The sequence below is a fragment of the Solanum pennellii genome, chromosome 3 (genome assembly GCF_001406875.1).
Source record: "Solanum pennellii chromosome 3, SPENNV200".
Classification (NCBI taxonomy): Eukaryota; Viridiplantae; Streptophyta; class Magnoliopsida; order Solanales; family Solanaceae; genus Solanum; species Solanum pennellii.
This window is the reverse complement of record NC_028639.1, coordinates 3,180,228-3,195,383: the sequence shown is the minus strand read 5'-3', so window position 1 is coordinate 3,195,383 and position 15,156 is coordinate 3,180,228. Positions and strand designations below refer to the sequence as shown.

At 38.2% G+C, this 15,156-nt stretch overlaps 1 protein-coding gene across 1 annotated transcript in view; it reads right to left on the bottom strand.

The window, feature by feature from the left end:
• Positions 1–15,156, bottom strand: part of LOC107013102 (tripeptidyl-peptidase 2) — a 32,306-nt gene that overhangs the window by 11,510 nt on the left and 5,640 nt on the right. Inside the window, exons 10-21 of the mRNA XM_015213091.2 lie at positions 12,227–12,310; positions 11,948–12,135; positions 11,652–11,826; positions 11,459–11,580; positions 11,279–11,373; positions 10,941–10,999; positions 9,167–9,321; positions 6,446–6,624; positions 3,075–3,187; positions 2,833–3,003; positions 278–406; positions 69–173 (exon numbers count right to left, since the gene is read on the bottom strand). Coding sequence (XP_015068577.1) covers positions 69–173; positions 278–406; positions 2,833–3,003; positions 3,075–3,187; positions 6,446–6,624; positions 9,167–9,321; positions 10,941–10,999; positions 11,279–11,373; positions 11,459–11,580; positions 11,652–11,826; positions 11,948–12,135; positions 12,227–12,310 — 1,575 coding nt within the window. The remainder of the gene's footprint in view (positions 1–68; positions 174–277; positions 407–2,832; positions 3,004–3,074; positions 3,188–6,445; positions 6,625–9,166; positions 9,322–10,940; positions 11,000–11,278; positions 11,374–11,458; positions 11,581–11,651; positions 11,827–11,947; positions 12,136–12,226; positions 12,311–15,156) is intronic.

Sequence of the window (15,156 nt, the reverse complement as noted above, 5' to 3'; positions counted from 1 at the left end):
AAAAGCAGGAAATGATTATTATTCAAAATGTAATCAAGCATCATATAACTAGTTTCAAGAGATCAAACCCACGTTAATGTAAGAGCCAGAATCTGTTTTCCTGAGGGTAATTTGTCCCGATCTGCTGAAAGTGCATGCAGTTTGCAATCAATTGGACGATACGGAACTCTTATCTGAAATCATATTACAATAGGAAAAAGAGACCATGTAAGTATTTCACCTGCTTGAGGAAGTCAATCAAAGTGGCTAACATCCAAAAGTTAAAGAAAAATTTGACCTTGTTGAGCACAGCAGAAGGGACAAGTTTTTCAGTTGACAGAAGAGCTTCAGCATCAATCCTCACAGGTGCTTCACTTCCATCAAGAACTACTTCCTCTTTGCTGATGTTTATACCACGGAATGCGATCTGAGAATTTCAACCAAAGACCCAAGCAAAGGCATTATCACTGTCTTATTTGTCTCCCAATATATTTAAGCAGCAAGCATAAAATTCTTCCAAGCAGTGTTTAGGGGAGCGCGAAGCGGTAAAAAGCGACAACGCCCCACTTCATGCTCTAAGCGAAGCGTTCGCCTCATTGAAGTGCAGCACAATTTAGAAGAAAAAAATCAAAATAAATAGACAAAAGTCAAAGCAAAAATTCATATTAAAAAACTAGAAAAAAGGTTTCCCCCTTAAGTTGTCTCATCACAAATTAGACATACAATTGTTGTCCTATTGGTCTCAGTGGCGTTGAGTTTCTCGACCCTTTGACTTAGGATTAGTAAGTTTTATTTCTCGATGGGGCCATTACCACTCGCGGTTAACCCCCGGTCTGGCCATCCCTGACGTAAGAAGAAGTATTATCCTTATGACCAAACAAGGATCAGCTTCTTACTTCTCATTTCTGCCACGTCATAACCGTCTTTAGTGCTTTATGTTTCAATGGTTTGGAACCATTCTACCTTTCTTTATTATATCGGGGAATTTTTTCTCAGTTCCTGTGTCTATCGCTCGCCCTATTCTCTCTCAATTGCCTATCATTTCTAGATGAGGGGGAGTCCCTTTGCAGTAGCTTCCAACACTTTAAGATTGACCGCCTCCTCAAGCATTTTCTACGGGATCCCTAAACCACCAGCCACCCCGACCTAATTCATGATAGGACCACCAACCTCCTGGTAAAATGCCTACGGCTAAAAACCACCGACATGTCAAGATCCAATTTCGAATTGGTTCCTGGTCCAGGTCAGAGACCACTGCGCCAGCGGTCCAACAAAGAGGCGAGATACGAAAGAAACCTCCCGCCATAAAGAAGAGATCGAAAGTCTGGGTCCCCTCGATCACCCTCCCTCTCCCTGTAGGTCGAGCTGAATTACATCCTCCCTCTCACATGAACTAGTCGAGAGAGATGAACCCGCACCACATTTTTTCGAATCGAAAGACCCCGATCGTTCCAACGTGCCCTTGACCTATTTTGGTCAAGACCAAGAACCTATTTCTAAAGTGGAGCCTAGTTTAAGCAGTCATCTAGGGATAGAGATGGAATCTCGCTCACTATTAATAATGACTTTGCCAGGTTCTAAGGAGGCTACTCTTCTTTTTTGTCGATTGAGACACTAAGTCTTTTCCCCACATTTTCATGGTGGGTCAGCCATTTTAATCGCAGATAAGATATAAGAAAACTAATCAAACATTATATTTTTTGTCACTATCAAGAAAAAATTCAAGAACATTTTAGTCATTGTTAAGAAATAAAACAATTTAGCGGTGTATATTTTAATCACTGTGAGGAAAAAAATTAAGCAACATATAATTTAAATAATCAAAGCTAAAAAAGACAAACGAAAACAGAATAACGAACAAAGTGGAAAAAAGAAGAAAAATCATAGGTAGTTGCAGTAGAAGTAGTAGTAAAGAAGAAGAAGGAAGAACTAGGTAAGTCATCCCTATTTTTATTCTTTGAAATTGTTCACTGATTACTTGGAAAAAATAAAAGCGTTGTTTTTCTCAATTCAGCGCTTCTGGTTGCATCGCGCTTCAAGTCCAGAAGCGGTCGCTTCTTTTTACATGCCTCGCTTCAGCCAACTGAAGCCGTGACCCTCGCTTCACCGATTAAAGCGATGATGCGCTCGCTTTTCTGAACACTACTTCCAAGCACCTGTTCTCTTCCAGAAACTCCTGAGGATTGGATTGTCCAGGAGGGGGATGGAAATTTTAATCATAACAACATAATTACCTTCAGCAGAGGATGGCCGGGTTTGAAACATAAATACCATTTTAAGAAGACTGTGCTATCTTTGCTGTGCATCTATGCTATCCTTCTTAATGGAGAAGGCAACAAGTAAGAATTCAGCATTCTGGATTATACAAGAAATTTTAAATTGCTATACTAACTACTCTTACATTTTTCTACATATAAGATGCACGACTAGGGAACACAATTCAATGAACAATTACTCTCTGCAATTATCTGAAACTCTTTACTTAAATTAAGATAGAAAGAATTTATGGTACTTCAACTTTTTAACTGTTTTCCTTCATTAACAGAACTCAATCCTCTTGACAAGTCACAAACTGACCTTACACAATTCAAATGGCAGGACTCCACATTAAGAGTCTACCAAAAGGAGGGTGTGAACAACTTTAATTGTTCAAAATCCCTCTCTTCTTAAGACTGGAAATGTTGGTCCAAGAAAAAAAAAGAACAAAAACGGATAGGGCAAAAAGAAGAAAAGAACAACAGCATGCCTCCTACTACAATCCTTTGGTCATCGAAATTTAATAATTCAGAACAGAAATATAAATATAAGAAGTTAAGAACCAATTTCTTTTATGTCATACTCGAAAATAACTACCTCAAAATCAACAATAGTTGTTTCATGACTGCCTATGCCGCTGGACCCAAATTGGGCTATTGCTAGTTCCATTGTCTGACCACCCTCCACTCGAAACGCAAAGTTTTTGGATGAAGGTGATGAAAATGTGGCCACGCTTTCCCACTTAATGGGCCTTTGCAATGGGGAGAGCTGTAGATTACGAGCACGTGATTGAGGTAACTTTACATCAGAACAACCCGATAAATCACGAGATACTTTACCTGAACAGTATCTATGAAGAATCTTCTAGCCGTATCAAACCCATATGTCCTCATGGTGGCCTCCACCCAGGTAGCACCAAATGGTACCTCAATAAATCTCCTTTCAATTTGGCCTGAACACAAGTGTACATGCAAAAAAGTTGACAATAACAAAGCAGTCAAAGGAAGAACATGCAACATCTACCTTGAAATGATTTTAAGAAACAAAATGAAGGTTTTGTTTGTGTCATTTGATTGTTCTGCTTAAACCCTAACTCATTCACGTGGGAAATCTATACCCTGCTAAAATTTCTGCCACATTTTTTTCCAACTTTTTCCTTTGGGTTTCTACCCCAAAATGCACACCTGTTTACAACACATTATTGCAGTCAATATGAAGAAATAGGTTCTCACCGAAAATCTGGCCCATATCATACTAACACTATATCATCAGAAATTTTTATATTATCTGTAACTAAGTGCATCATGGAAATTATAGATTACCTGATTTCCATGGTTTGCAGCTTAAGCTATCAGCAGCATAGATAGTCTTTATGAACCTTTCACTTTGTCTGAACATTATTAATTCAATAATCATTTTTCAGTCTACTCTAGACCATTCAATTTGAGTAAATTAAGTACGAACTATTGAAAGAAGGATGCACATTTTCTTCGGACGAGAAACTCTACAGAAACGGCAGGACTATTGCTTCATGTGACTTAGCCGACAAGGCAATCTTCTACCAGCACCAAACGGTTAACAGAAGAGATCGTACTTGCAAAACCAACACCTCCAAGAAATATAATCAAGAACAGCTTTAATATTATTAGCAACACTAGAAATAGAGTTCTTCTCGCTTCCCCATCCCTCCACAACTGATCCTCCCTCTCTCTCTCATGCACTCACACCAAAATATGTAAGTGCAATATAGTCCACACCCACCACTTAAACACAGCCCCAGTAGTTGTTTCTCCAAACTTCAGCTGTACAAAGTTAAAATCCAAGCTTCTAAACATGTTCAAATTCAGTACAGATGATCCAAATCTTCCACAAGATAATCTGATGCTACAAAGTCCATTTGAAGAGCAAGAGATATGGTCCAGTGTCCTAGAGTGTGCTGGGGATAAAGCACCTGGCCCAGAATGGTTTCACAATGGCTTTTTTAAACACTGTTGGAAGTAGTGAATACGGAGGTCATTCCTACTATTCAAAACTTCCACGAAAGAGGCATATCTGAAAGAAGTTTCAATGCTACATATGTTGTGTTGATTCCAAGAAGGTGAGAGCTAAAGAATTGAAAGATTTCAGGCATATTAGTCTTATAGGCAGCATTTACAAGATTTCTCAAAATTGTTGACGAGAGACTCAAAAAAGTGATGCACAAGCTGGATAATGATCAACAAATGGCCTTTATAAAAGGGAGACAGATCATGGATGCCATTATTATAGCCAATGAATGTGTTGGCTCAACAATCAGAAACAAAAAGAACCCGGTGTCCTTTGCAAGCTAGCTATACAAAAGACCTTTGACCACTTGAACTGGAATTTCCTACTAAGACTATGATGAAAATGGGTTTTGGAGAAAAATGGGTCAACTGGATCTGCTATTGCAACAGCACCATCAAGTTCTCAATCCTAGTCAATGGCTCACCCACTGGATTCTTCTCTTCTCAGAGAGGACTAAGGCTCCCCTTTTTTATTAATCATTCCATGGAGAATTATGACGAGAACTGCCCAATCAAATAGCTGGCTAACAGGTTTTAGAGTAGATTCAAGGGCCATCAATAACCTTGAAATCACTCATTTACTATACGCCGATGAGACTTTAGTTTTCTGTGGTGAGCTGATAGAGGACAAATAAGATTTTTGAGGGTGATTATCATTCCTTTTGAAGCTATATCTGGGCTCCAAATTAACTGGAACAAGAGTTTTCTACATCCCCGTTGATGAGGACCCTGACATTCACAACTTGGCTAATATTCTGGGAGGAAGAACTGGTGTTCTGCCAACCATTTACCTTGGCATGCCCCTTGGTGCCAAAAGCAATTCCAAAGATATCTGGAATAGAGTCATAGAGAAGTGTGAGAAAAAACTGATTAATTGGAAGAGTCATTACTTATCTTTGGGTAATAGATTTATCTTGATTAACAGTGTGTTGGATGCATTAAAACTTATATGATGTCCATTTTTCGTGTTCCAACAAACGTGATAGATGCTCTTAGAAGAAACTTCCTTTGGCAAGGCAACTGTTATACCAGGAAGATACATTTGGTCAAATGGAAGTCAGTCTGGTGGTATAGAAATCAAGAACCTAAAGCTCAGAACCATAGTCTTTTGATGAAATGGTTATGGAGGTTCGGCTCGAATGAACAATCTCTCTGGAAAAAAGTAATTAGTCAAAAGTATGAAATGGATGGGGAATGGACAACCAAATTAGTCAATACACTTTATGGAGTCTGTCTATGGAGGTCTATCAGAAACTTGGGGGAAGAATTCACAAGTGTAATCATCAAGTGGGTAATGGTTTGAAAACATCTTTCTGGTAAGGTCAACGTCTAGTGAAGCAACTTTTCCCGATTATCTTCAGCCTGAATCAACAACAAGATGCCACGGTAGGAGAAGTCTGGGATGCTCATGGTTGGAATCTCAAAAAAAAAATGATCCAAATCTTAAAGACATGACATCTCCAATTAGAAAGAGATTAAAGTGGACTGGTACTTTGTTTTCGTAAACACAATTATAGGAGGGCATGCAACCGGTCGGCTCCCAGTGCTTTGGTTTAGTGGTAAGGATGCAGGGTGTGGTATGTTAGTTAGGCACACATTACAGGTTCAAACCTGCAACAGATAAAAGCTTGGCATTTAAGTAGAGAAGGATATAGGACGGGGCTCATTATCCACAGACTTTGAACCATGTGTTACTGGCACTCAGGATTTTCATTTACCAATAAAGTGGGGGAGAGAGAAGGGATGGAACCTGTTAACCAAAATACATGCGCGAAGTGGACATGCCCCTAGGAGTCAGATAAACACATTGGCACGGGAGCTTTATGACGAACTTCTTAAAATACAAAAATAAAATTCAAACCTAAGTGGAGGAAGGTAACAAACGAGTTGGGGCAACATATAGTTCAGTAGGAAACCAAGCAAAAATAAAACTAGTAAACTAATAGAACAAAATATGCTCTTCTCTCCGTTTTCACTGTTCTCTTAAAGACAATTATAAAGGGATAAAAATGGATTGGTACTTAAAACAGGATGCAACAAAGCAAATGATCCATAAGACCAAGCAAACATCACCCTACTGTAATACTGACACAGGTACCACTGAATAGACATGGAAGAAATACAGTGAACAAATTGCACGAAAAAATTAGCAATATGATAATCACCTGGTACAAATGAAATTCCTTGGAAGGAAATTAGAGGGGGTCTACTTGTTACAATAGAGGGCTTTGTTATAGTCACTGGAATTCTGAAAAGTGGTCCTCGCCATGGTGCCTTGCTGTCTACGCCATATACTTCATAATAATGCAAGCCATCACTTAAATTGGTGGGGTCCACAACTATGCTGGAAGAATGAAGAGAAAAATATGTAAGTTTTTTCCCATAATGTACACCAATATAATCATCTAATCTCTTTTCTTGTTCTGTCTATACCTAGAATCATATCATGAGTTCAAATAAAAATCTTATATATATTATATGTGAAGAGAAATTGGAGTTGTCGTAAATGGCAATAGCCATGACTTAATAAAAGAATTCCTGAACACATAATACTCACTTCCTAAAGTAATAGAATAAACTATCACTATATCTACCATCCAAGTAAGACACCAACATGATTGGTTCCAGTGACATATTTAGACTTCATCTCATATTAATTGGCAAAAAACAGATGTTTGTACCAGAATAAGCTGTACAAATATGTGGAGGAGAATAAGATACCAAGCTAGCCCTTCACAAAGTATGCCTACTACTGAAACTGGTCACCAAAAACTTTGGTTCGGCTCAAAAATTCTAAGTCTGATTTGAGGCTATGAATTATAAAATCTGATTTGAGGCTATGAATTATCACAGGACTTTCTCTTCATCAACAAATCTTCACAGATACCAGAAAATGTGAGAACTGATCAGGAAACCACAACATCTTAACTGAAATTATCACATGAAAATAGATTTCACTTTCAAAGTAGGGAAAGGAACTGATATATAGTCAAGCCAGCTATTTAATGACTGCTTTGGCACTGACCAACAACAACCAAAGAAGCTTGTGTTGCTGCCTCAAAAATTGATCATCTATACAAGCCCAAAGGAAAATTGGCTAGGGCATAAATCCAGTTTGAAATATCCTAACTACATAGGTGACAACAGAAACGGTAATATAAAACATAAAACAACTAGTCCACAAGTTCTCCTTGGCACTTCCATGTGCATATGCAACATCAACTAACGTAAGGTTTCTTTTTCTTAAGATTTCAACAGTAAGACCTCTTGAACCAAGCAAGAAGCACACCAGCTCTTGAATCCACACTAACAAATAAGAGAACATTGTGTCTCCGCTTCATACTTAGCTATGGTAAAAGGATTTCATCCAGAATTATTTTGTTCACGTTCTCATTCCATCTTCAAAGCATCCTGCTTCCCCTTGATTTGTCACTGTGATCTGATCTTCTGCTTGTAAGTAGCACTTTCTTCTCTTTGGGCTGTAAATTATTTCCAAATGGATTCTTGTTTGTGTCTTGTATACTTGAGCAATTGTTAGCTGCACCTTTTAGCAATAGATACTAAAAACAAATCTCAAGATATTGAAAATATTTAGGATGACATCGACAGTGTTATCAAAGCACGCTTAAGCCCAGAAGCGAGGCTCAAAATGTGTTGAGCGCCTCGCTCGCTTTATGTGTGCTTCAGTGTCGTCATCAAGGTTCTAAGACAAACTTTTCCTTGACAATGAGCCTCTTATGAAGAATTGACACGAAACAATTGATATTTCACTTCATAACTAAAAAAAAATCAATTTCATTGGTCATATATTTGTCATAATGTTTATAATTATTAGTTTGGACTAAACATATATATTTGTATTTTTTTCTCCCTTTGCGCCTTTTTTAATTAAAGCCCACACTTTATTAGCGCTTTGCACTTAAAGCCCACACGGAACTTAGAGCTTTTTTGCGCTTTTCGCCTTTGATATCACTGGACATAGAGGAGGATTTCATCCCAACACCACATATTCTGCCAAAAACTAATATTTTCCCTGTTTCCTGCTCTACTGAACTACTTGCGTCATTATGTTTCTTTACATAAACAATGTCCATAAGAAGATGTGGCTATCATTGTTCATCAGGGAGTCCACCTCATTAGTTCCATATAGTCCCTTCTCAAGGACCCCTAAATATCTTCCCTACATTCCAAATGATAATGGGGATGTGATTACCTTCCAACTTATCGACGTGACACCTTTTTGCCTCGTCCTTTGAGCTGACAAGAAATTCCTTTGAAGTCTCTCCACTTATTTAGTAACACATGCAGGAGAGAGCACAAGGAAGTGGACTTAGGTTGGATTTTCTATTACATACTCAATATTGACATCTAAGAACAACAAAAACATACCCAGTATAATCCCACAGCACTCACAATTGACACCATTGTGTGGAAAACTAACGAAATGATGTTACCAGCTAGCTCTTAAGGAGTTCCTGTGGTCATATGACATCAAATCATTTTGAGGTTGATTAGGATACAATAGCTTAAGGTCCTGTAGAGCAGTCTATTTAATCATTTGTGCACCATTTTTTCAGTGTTGAAAGGCCACAAGTATGACCTGCTGCAACTAAAGTAGTAGCACATAGCTTAAAATATAAAGATGTTTCCAGCACCCCCCTTNCACCTCCCTCGGAATAATCAGCAGACAAGCAAACTGGAAGAAACCAACCCATCATTGAGGTAGCCACAAATTTGTGCATTTGGCAATTCAAAAGCAATTATGAAAGATCACACATTCAGAGAGCTATAAATGGACAGAGGAACTGGAAAATAAGAAAATAAATGATTTATATTTAATTTAATCATCTAATCAGAAATCAGAATAGATAGGATAGCTGAGTAACCTGAAGCTGCGCCCATTATGGGTGAGGAGGAGGTAGTCAGGAGCTCTCACCACTGCCTCTCCAGTAGAATGCAACTCAATGCACTCTTCAAAAGGAACCAATTGGTCTAAGTTATTTGCATCTTCATGGAACTTCGGTGCTATTTCCACTGTCCACTGAGGAAAGAATGTTATCAGCCTACGAGGGTAGCAACATAATAATAANGCTATCAGCCTACGAGGCTAGCAACATAATAATAAAAAAAAAGCATAACCGACTAAATGACATCTACACCAAATGTCCTTTCAGCTGGCTTTGCATTTAAAACAGATATGAGCCTTTTCTGCATCAATTTACTTAACACAATACAGAGAAGTAGCTCAAACCATTTTCAAGAATTTCATGTGTTCCCCTGAAATCAACAGAATCAACTATCCCCATCGGATTCTACATTTCTCCATCACACACAATATGGTTTTATTCTGAAACCATACATTAAAAGGAGGTAGAGACTCACAGCAAGATGACTAGTTACATAGTAATAAGGAACCATATGAACGCGTCAAAGTTGACTGCCTTGACACTAAAAAGAATAGCACAAAAGATATTTATTATTCGGCTTTGCCTCACTCTACCTGAAACATCGAAAACCTAACTCCATTCAAAGACCGGGTATCTACTAAATCGATTTTCAAACCTTTCATCCAGTCTGTTGGTCTTTCATAGCTTTAGGCATACATAGATGCCTCTAGAAAGGTATAGAGGTTTCCACTTCCACTGTGGCAACTCTACTCTACTTCTGTTCTTTTCCTTGACCGCAGTAGACTATTAAATTGGCAACTTATAAATAAGAGTTCCAGTCTGGGTGTGGAAGAACTGTGAGGGTCACGACAAAAATAAGAAAGGATCAGAGTCTGTTTTATCAGTGACGTGATGCTGAAGTGGATAATCTGTGTAGAATTGTATCAACTTGTATTTATGGCAATGGCAAGGAGCTATGATAGCAATAGGCTGCTGTTTCTGTAGGAAAACTTGTAGGCTCCAGGAATTTCTAGGATCGCGACAAACAAAGAGACAGTGGCCAGAGGCATTTGTGATGCGTGGGTCAAAGTGTAAAGCTTAGGCACATGAATAAGAAGGAAAAGAATTTTGACAACCAACTGTCACAATCACATCTACAGAGTTCTAATTGTGATTTCTCTAATTTTGCATCTCACTTACAAGCGAATACCATCGTTTAAGGTTCCAATAGAAAGAAGGATGAGAGTCAGTTGGGGGTAACTCAGTCCACCCAAGAGGATTGAAGCATGAGGTTATCAACTTAGATATTCCAGGTTCTATCTAATTTATTGGGTTTAACTTCAACTACTATACAACAACTTGGGCTCAGACCCAAGCAAAGTGGAGTGAGGGCTTGAGGCTATATGAATCCCAACTTCCTCTTTAAGCTCATTTCAAATTATCAGCATACTACATAGAATAAAAGTGAAATATAAGTTCTTTATATTTAGAACTACTATAAATAATTAATAAAGGAATATACCAAGGGGCGTTAGAGGAAGCCTTACTATAATAAGACATTAAATCTTATCTAAACTACTTGCTCCAGGCCCCAGGGTACTCAGAGACTCCAAAGATGCCAAATAAATATTGTTGAACCTTCGTAACAGATCATTGTCAATCCATAAATTATTCAGCCTTCATAAACAAAACTACACCTCGACTCCATATTTTGGGGTCAGCTATATGAATCTTTGGCATGCTTGACAAACAGAAGTTAGAGCATTAATCTCACCTCTGTAGATTGGTGACAATATAAAGGCTCCCTAAGGTAGATGCCTCGAGACGTAGCAGCTGCAAAATATAGCATTTCTGATCAGAATGAACACATCCTTTGATCAGACCAGAAATAATGGTGATAATAATACACAAACTTTTTAAGTTAAAGCAACTGCTATATTACCCCAAAGAACCAAAAAGACAACACTTATTCATCTTTGATAAACCTCCTTTTTGATCCGGTATTCACCATTTGTAAAAGCTTAGGAAAAATGGTTTGCGGCATCATGAAGGGTTACAAAGAAATACAGACATGCACGAAACACAGATATGAGCACACACACACATACTTACACGAAGTTGGTTTGCTTGTGATGCCAGCCTGCTTAATTTTTACTTGATACCACACACAGGGAAGATTTTGCACCTTTTGCATGTAGTCATAAGCCCTGCAACGATGTTCAAGATATTAATCATAAACGGATCAATGGTCATGCTGAAGATCAAAAGTCATAAGGAAGCAGTAAACCTAACTTGTCAACTTGCATGAGTCCCTGTCCAGCGGTTAATTTTTCTTCTGGTAAAGCACCTATGGGTATAGATGTATTTTCAAGTGCCTTCCGTACAGTGTATGGACTAACAGGAATACCTTCCGCCTGCAGGTCAGACTTGCAGTCAAAAAGAAAACAAGAGACACCGTATCAAAGGTCCAAAACATTTGAATTACCTTCATAGCACTGACAATCAAAGCCACACCTCCACAAGCAGAAGGAGATGACATTGATGTTCCGTTCATTAACATGCGTCTTTGAAGGGTCCATGTGGGCACAGGGGCCACCGCACCACCAGGGGCACTTATGGAGACACCAAGATCACCATCCACAGTGGGTCCCCGACTAGACCTGCGAACTCTTGGAGCTAATTTTGTACTCCACACTCTAACTAGGACAGAGGCACAAAGTATCCCAAAAGTTCCTAAATCTCGAATTGGAAAAGGGAGAAACCATTAAATAAGGTACATACCAGGTGTATTCAAGGCCTTCAGTAGGTGGCTCAACTAATAAGTGAGCACCAGCAGCCATAGCTGGAGAAACATATGCACCTACTCCAATTATGCTTGAACTTGTGCCACCAGGTGCACCCACAGTAGTCAAAGCTGGCCCATTATTGCCAGCACTACTGACAAATATTAGGCGGTGTTTGTTGACCACCTAAAATATTTCACCAGATGGTCAACCGATTAACAGATTTCTCATGCACTGAACTACCACAAAGTGATCATACAAAGGCAACGAACATTACCTCATTGACAAGGTCAACAAAGCGACCATAGTCTGGCAGCAGTGTAGGTTCTCCGTACCTCATATTGATGAGATCACATTTATGCTGTCCACAAAATAGAAGTATGCACATCTCAACAATGATTAAAAATCAACATAGAAACTACCCGCAAACCACAGTTTTTTATTGTCAATACACATCTATTCAGAGCATTTTAAGTCATCACTTGACAAGAATGAAAACCGCGGAGGTAATGTAGGGTCACGTGACACTCACCGAGGTTGTTAGACGTCAGAGAGCCGGATATTATAAGACTGACATGAACTTGCATGTCTATGCCAAGCATACAGGCTTTTTAGCCCAAAGTACTAGCCTTTACAGCAAGACTTAGCATTTCGCATCTTAGTCAATCGGATAGTCCACTGTAAAAATATTTCTAATAAAACCTTACTTACTTAACCCACAAACACGGCCCACAGTTTAAAGCCAGGGACAAGCTCACCACTGTAGCGAGAATTTGGGTTGTGCGTTGGTTCGACAATATCCGAATTCCAAGCCAAAAGTTATTCCAGCTGAAAACCAGTTTTGAGACTTGAACAGCTGTACCAGTCTGCCCACAAATGGTTATTTGAGCATTTACAAAAATTATATCCTTCATGAGCAGTGAATTCGACCACTTCTCTCACTCACCCTTCCCTTTCCTTAAAAAAATAAGTAGGCATCTGGCCATAGATTCCAAATATTTGTCACTTTTGTTGGAATTGTGTTTGGTTATACTTTTTGCAAAGGATATTTGAAATATTGTTCATGCTTGAATGTACTTAAATACAACTTCATAAGTGAAAAGTAAGTTGGACAAGGTTACAAGTTGTTCCCAAATTTGAAATACAACTTCAAGTTGGATTTTGAAATTTTCGCAGCCAAACTAGTATTCACTATAAAGTGAAAAAAGAAGGGTCAAACGGGTTCTTAGTTTATTCATGATATGTTCCTATCACCTAAAGTAAAGTAACCTCTAGACCAATTGTAAAGTAACCTCTAGACTGTGGCAGCTGATGCCAAAACTGCTCCTATAAGCTATACCACGCCGAATACCAATGAAAGACTTCCTATGGTGCAGGAGAATAAGAGGCAAAAGAGCCAAAGGAAACATAGCATGATATTCCATTCGACAAGATGTATGTGGACACTATGGAGTTAAGAAATTCTGAATCTAAAAGCAAAGAGAAAATCAATTAGACAATTGCGTAGAACTATAGTATTTTGATTTTATTCTTGAGTGGAAAAGGCACGTCTCCCTACTTGTATAGATGATTGGTTGAAGTTTGGTGAAAGGAACTCTTTCATATGCCTCTTCTATACTAGGCAATTTTATTTTTTGACCAGTCTTATACGCTGGTCATCATTTGGCAATAAAATATGTTCATTTAAATAAAAATAGTGGCCAAATCTATAAATCAGCCAAAAGATTTTCAGGCAACTAGTTTCATTTAAACACAGCAAACTCTATCCAGAGCTCAGAAGATAAAACCTGAAAGTTCACTGCAGATTTTTTTCCATTTGATTACAATGGGAACATGGATTGATCTGTTAGCTCCCTGAGTAATTAAGAGGAGCCCAACTCAGGCTGCCTGACAACAATTCAACTTTTGGAAAAAAAAAGTAGCATTTCAAGGGGCATCTCGCTAGAATTACATGATACCAACCCAGAACTGAACACACGCCCCATTCTTTTGCATATAGGTATGCATCATGCAATTGCTCATCTGATGCCTTATCAGAGAGCCTTATCATCATAACTGATATAAAACCTCAGAAATCTGAAATGAAAAAGTAACTCTATTATAGAAGACAACCACTGTTGGGTAATATTAACCACCTATGACCTACCCTGCATCTATATACTAAGAGATTAGAGAGCGAAGGGTAAGGAATGGGATTTACTCTGCTTCCTGGAGTTGACACGCTAATCTAGCGATACGGCTAACCAGGTCCTTATGATTGTAAAAGATACTGTGCATGCAAGACCTTTAAGAAGATTATCCACCTATTAATTCTTTAAAGTGAGTATGGAAGTTCAGAGAATGACACCGTCCATCCAAGACAGAAAAATAAATATAAGTATTGTGTGACAAAGACAATTAATCTGTCAGATATACACAACAGAACTATATTGTTGGTATGATCCTCAATTTCAACCAAACCTAAAATTGCAGCAATACAATATTAAATACAGTCAGCACATCTTTCTACACAAGTTTCTGCACCCAAAGTGCATGTTTATTCAAAGCTAAACAGTTATTATTGTGAAACGTGTGGAGAAACACCTCAAAGATATAAAGCTAGAGCACAGTAACAACCAAATGAAGGAGATAACAATAGTCAACTCCTCATTACTATGTGGTGATTCCTTTAGTTTAGGTACTTTTGACGACCCCCAAAAGTAATGACCCAAATACTTAGCTAGCGTTTGGCCATAGATCCCAAATATTTTTGGCAAGTCATTCTTAGCTGAAATTTCACCATGTGTTAGATCATAGTTTATGGTGGGCGATGTTTGATATTTTAAAGAAATATTTATACTCATAAGTTTTAAAAACTATCATTTTATAATGAACATGTTCTGTGATAAAAATTGGAACTCATAGATTATAAGTTACAACCTGCTTATAAACAATTTCACAATCAGTGTAGGAACTACTGCTGGTTTCTCAAATCACGAGGGAGCATACAATATCTTTATATTTACCACAAACAAATCATAAGTTGAGTGAGTTCCTTCATGGTGCTTTTATCAAGCTTGTCAAGTTGGGATTAATAAATGAAGGGGTGTTTCTATAGAACTTCCCAAAAAAGAGAATTTGGCACAAACCTAGTTTTTTCTAGTTTTTGGGAATTTGGGTTTTTTCCGAAAATATTTGCCAAAAAAATGACAATTTGTATGGGCCAAA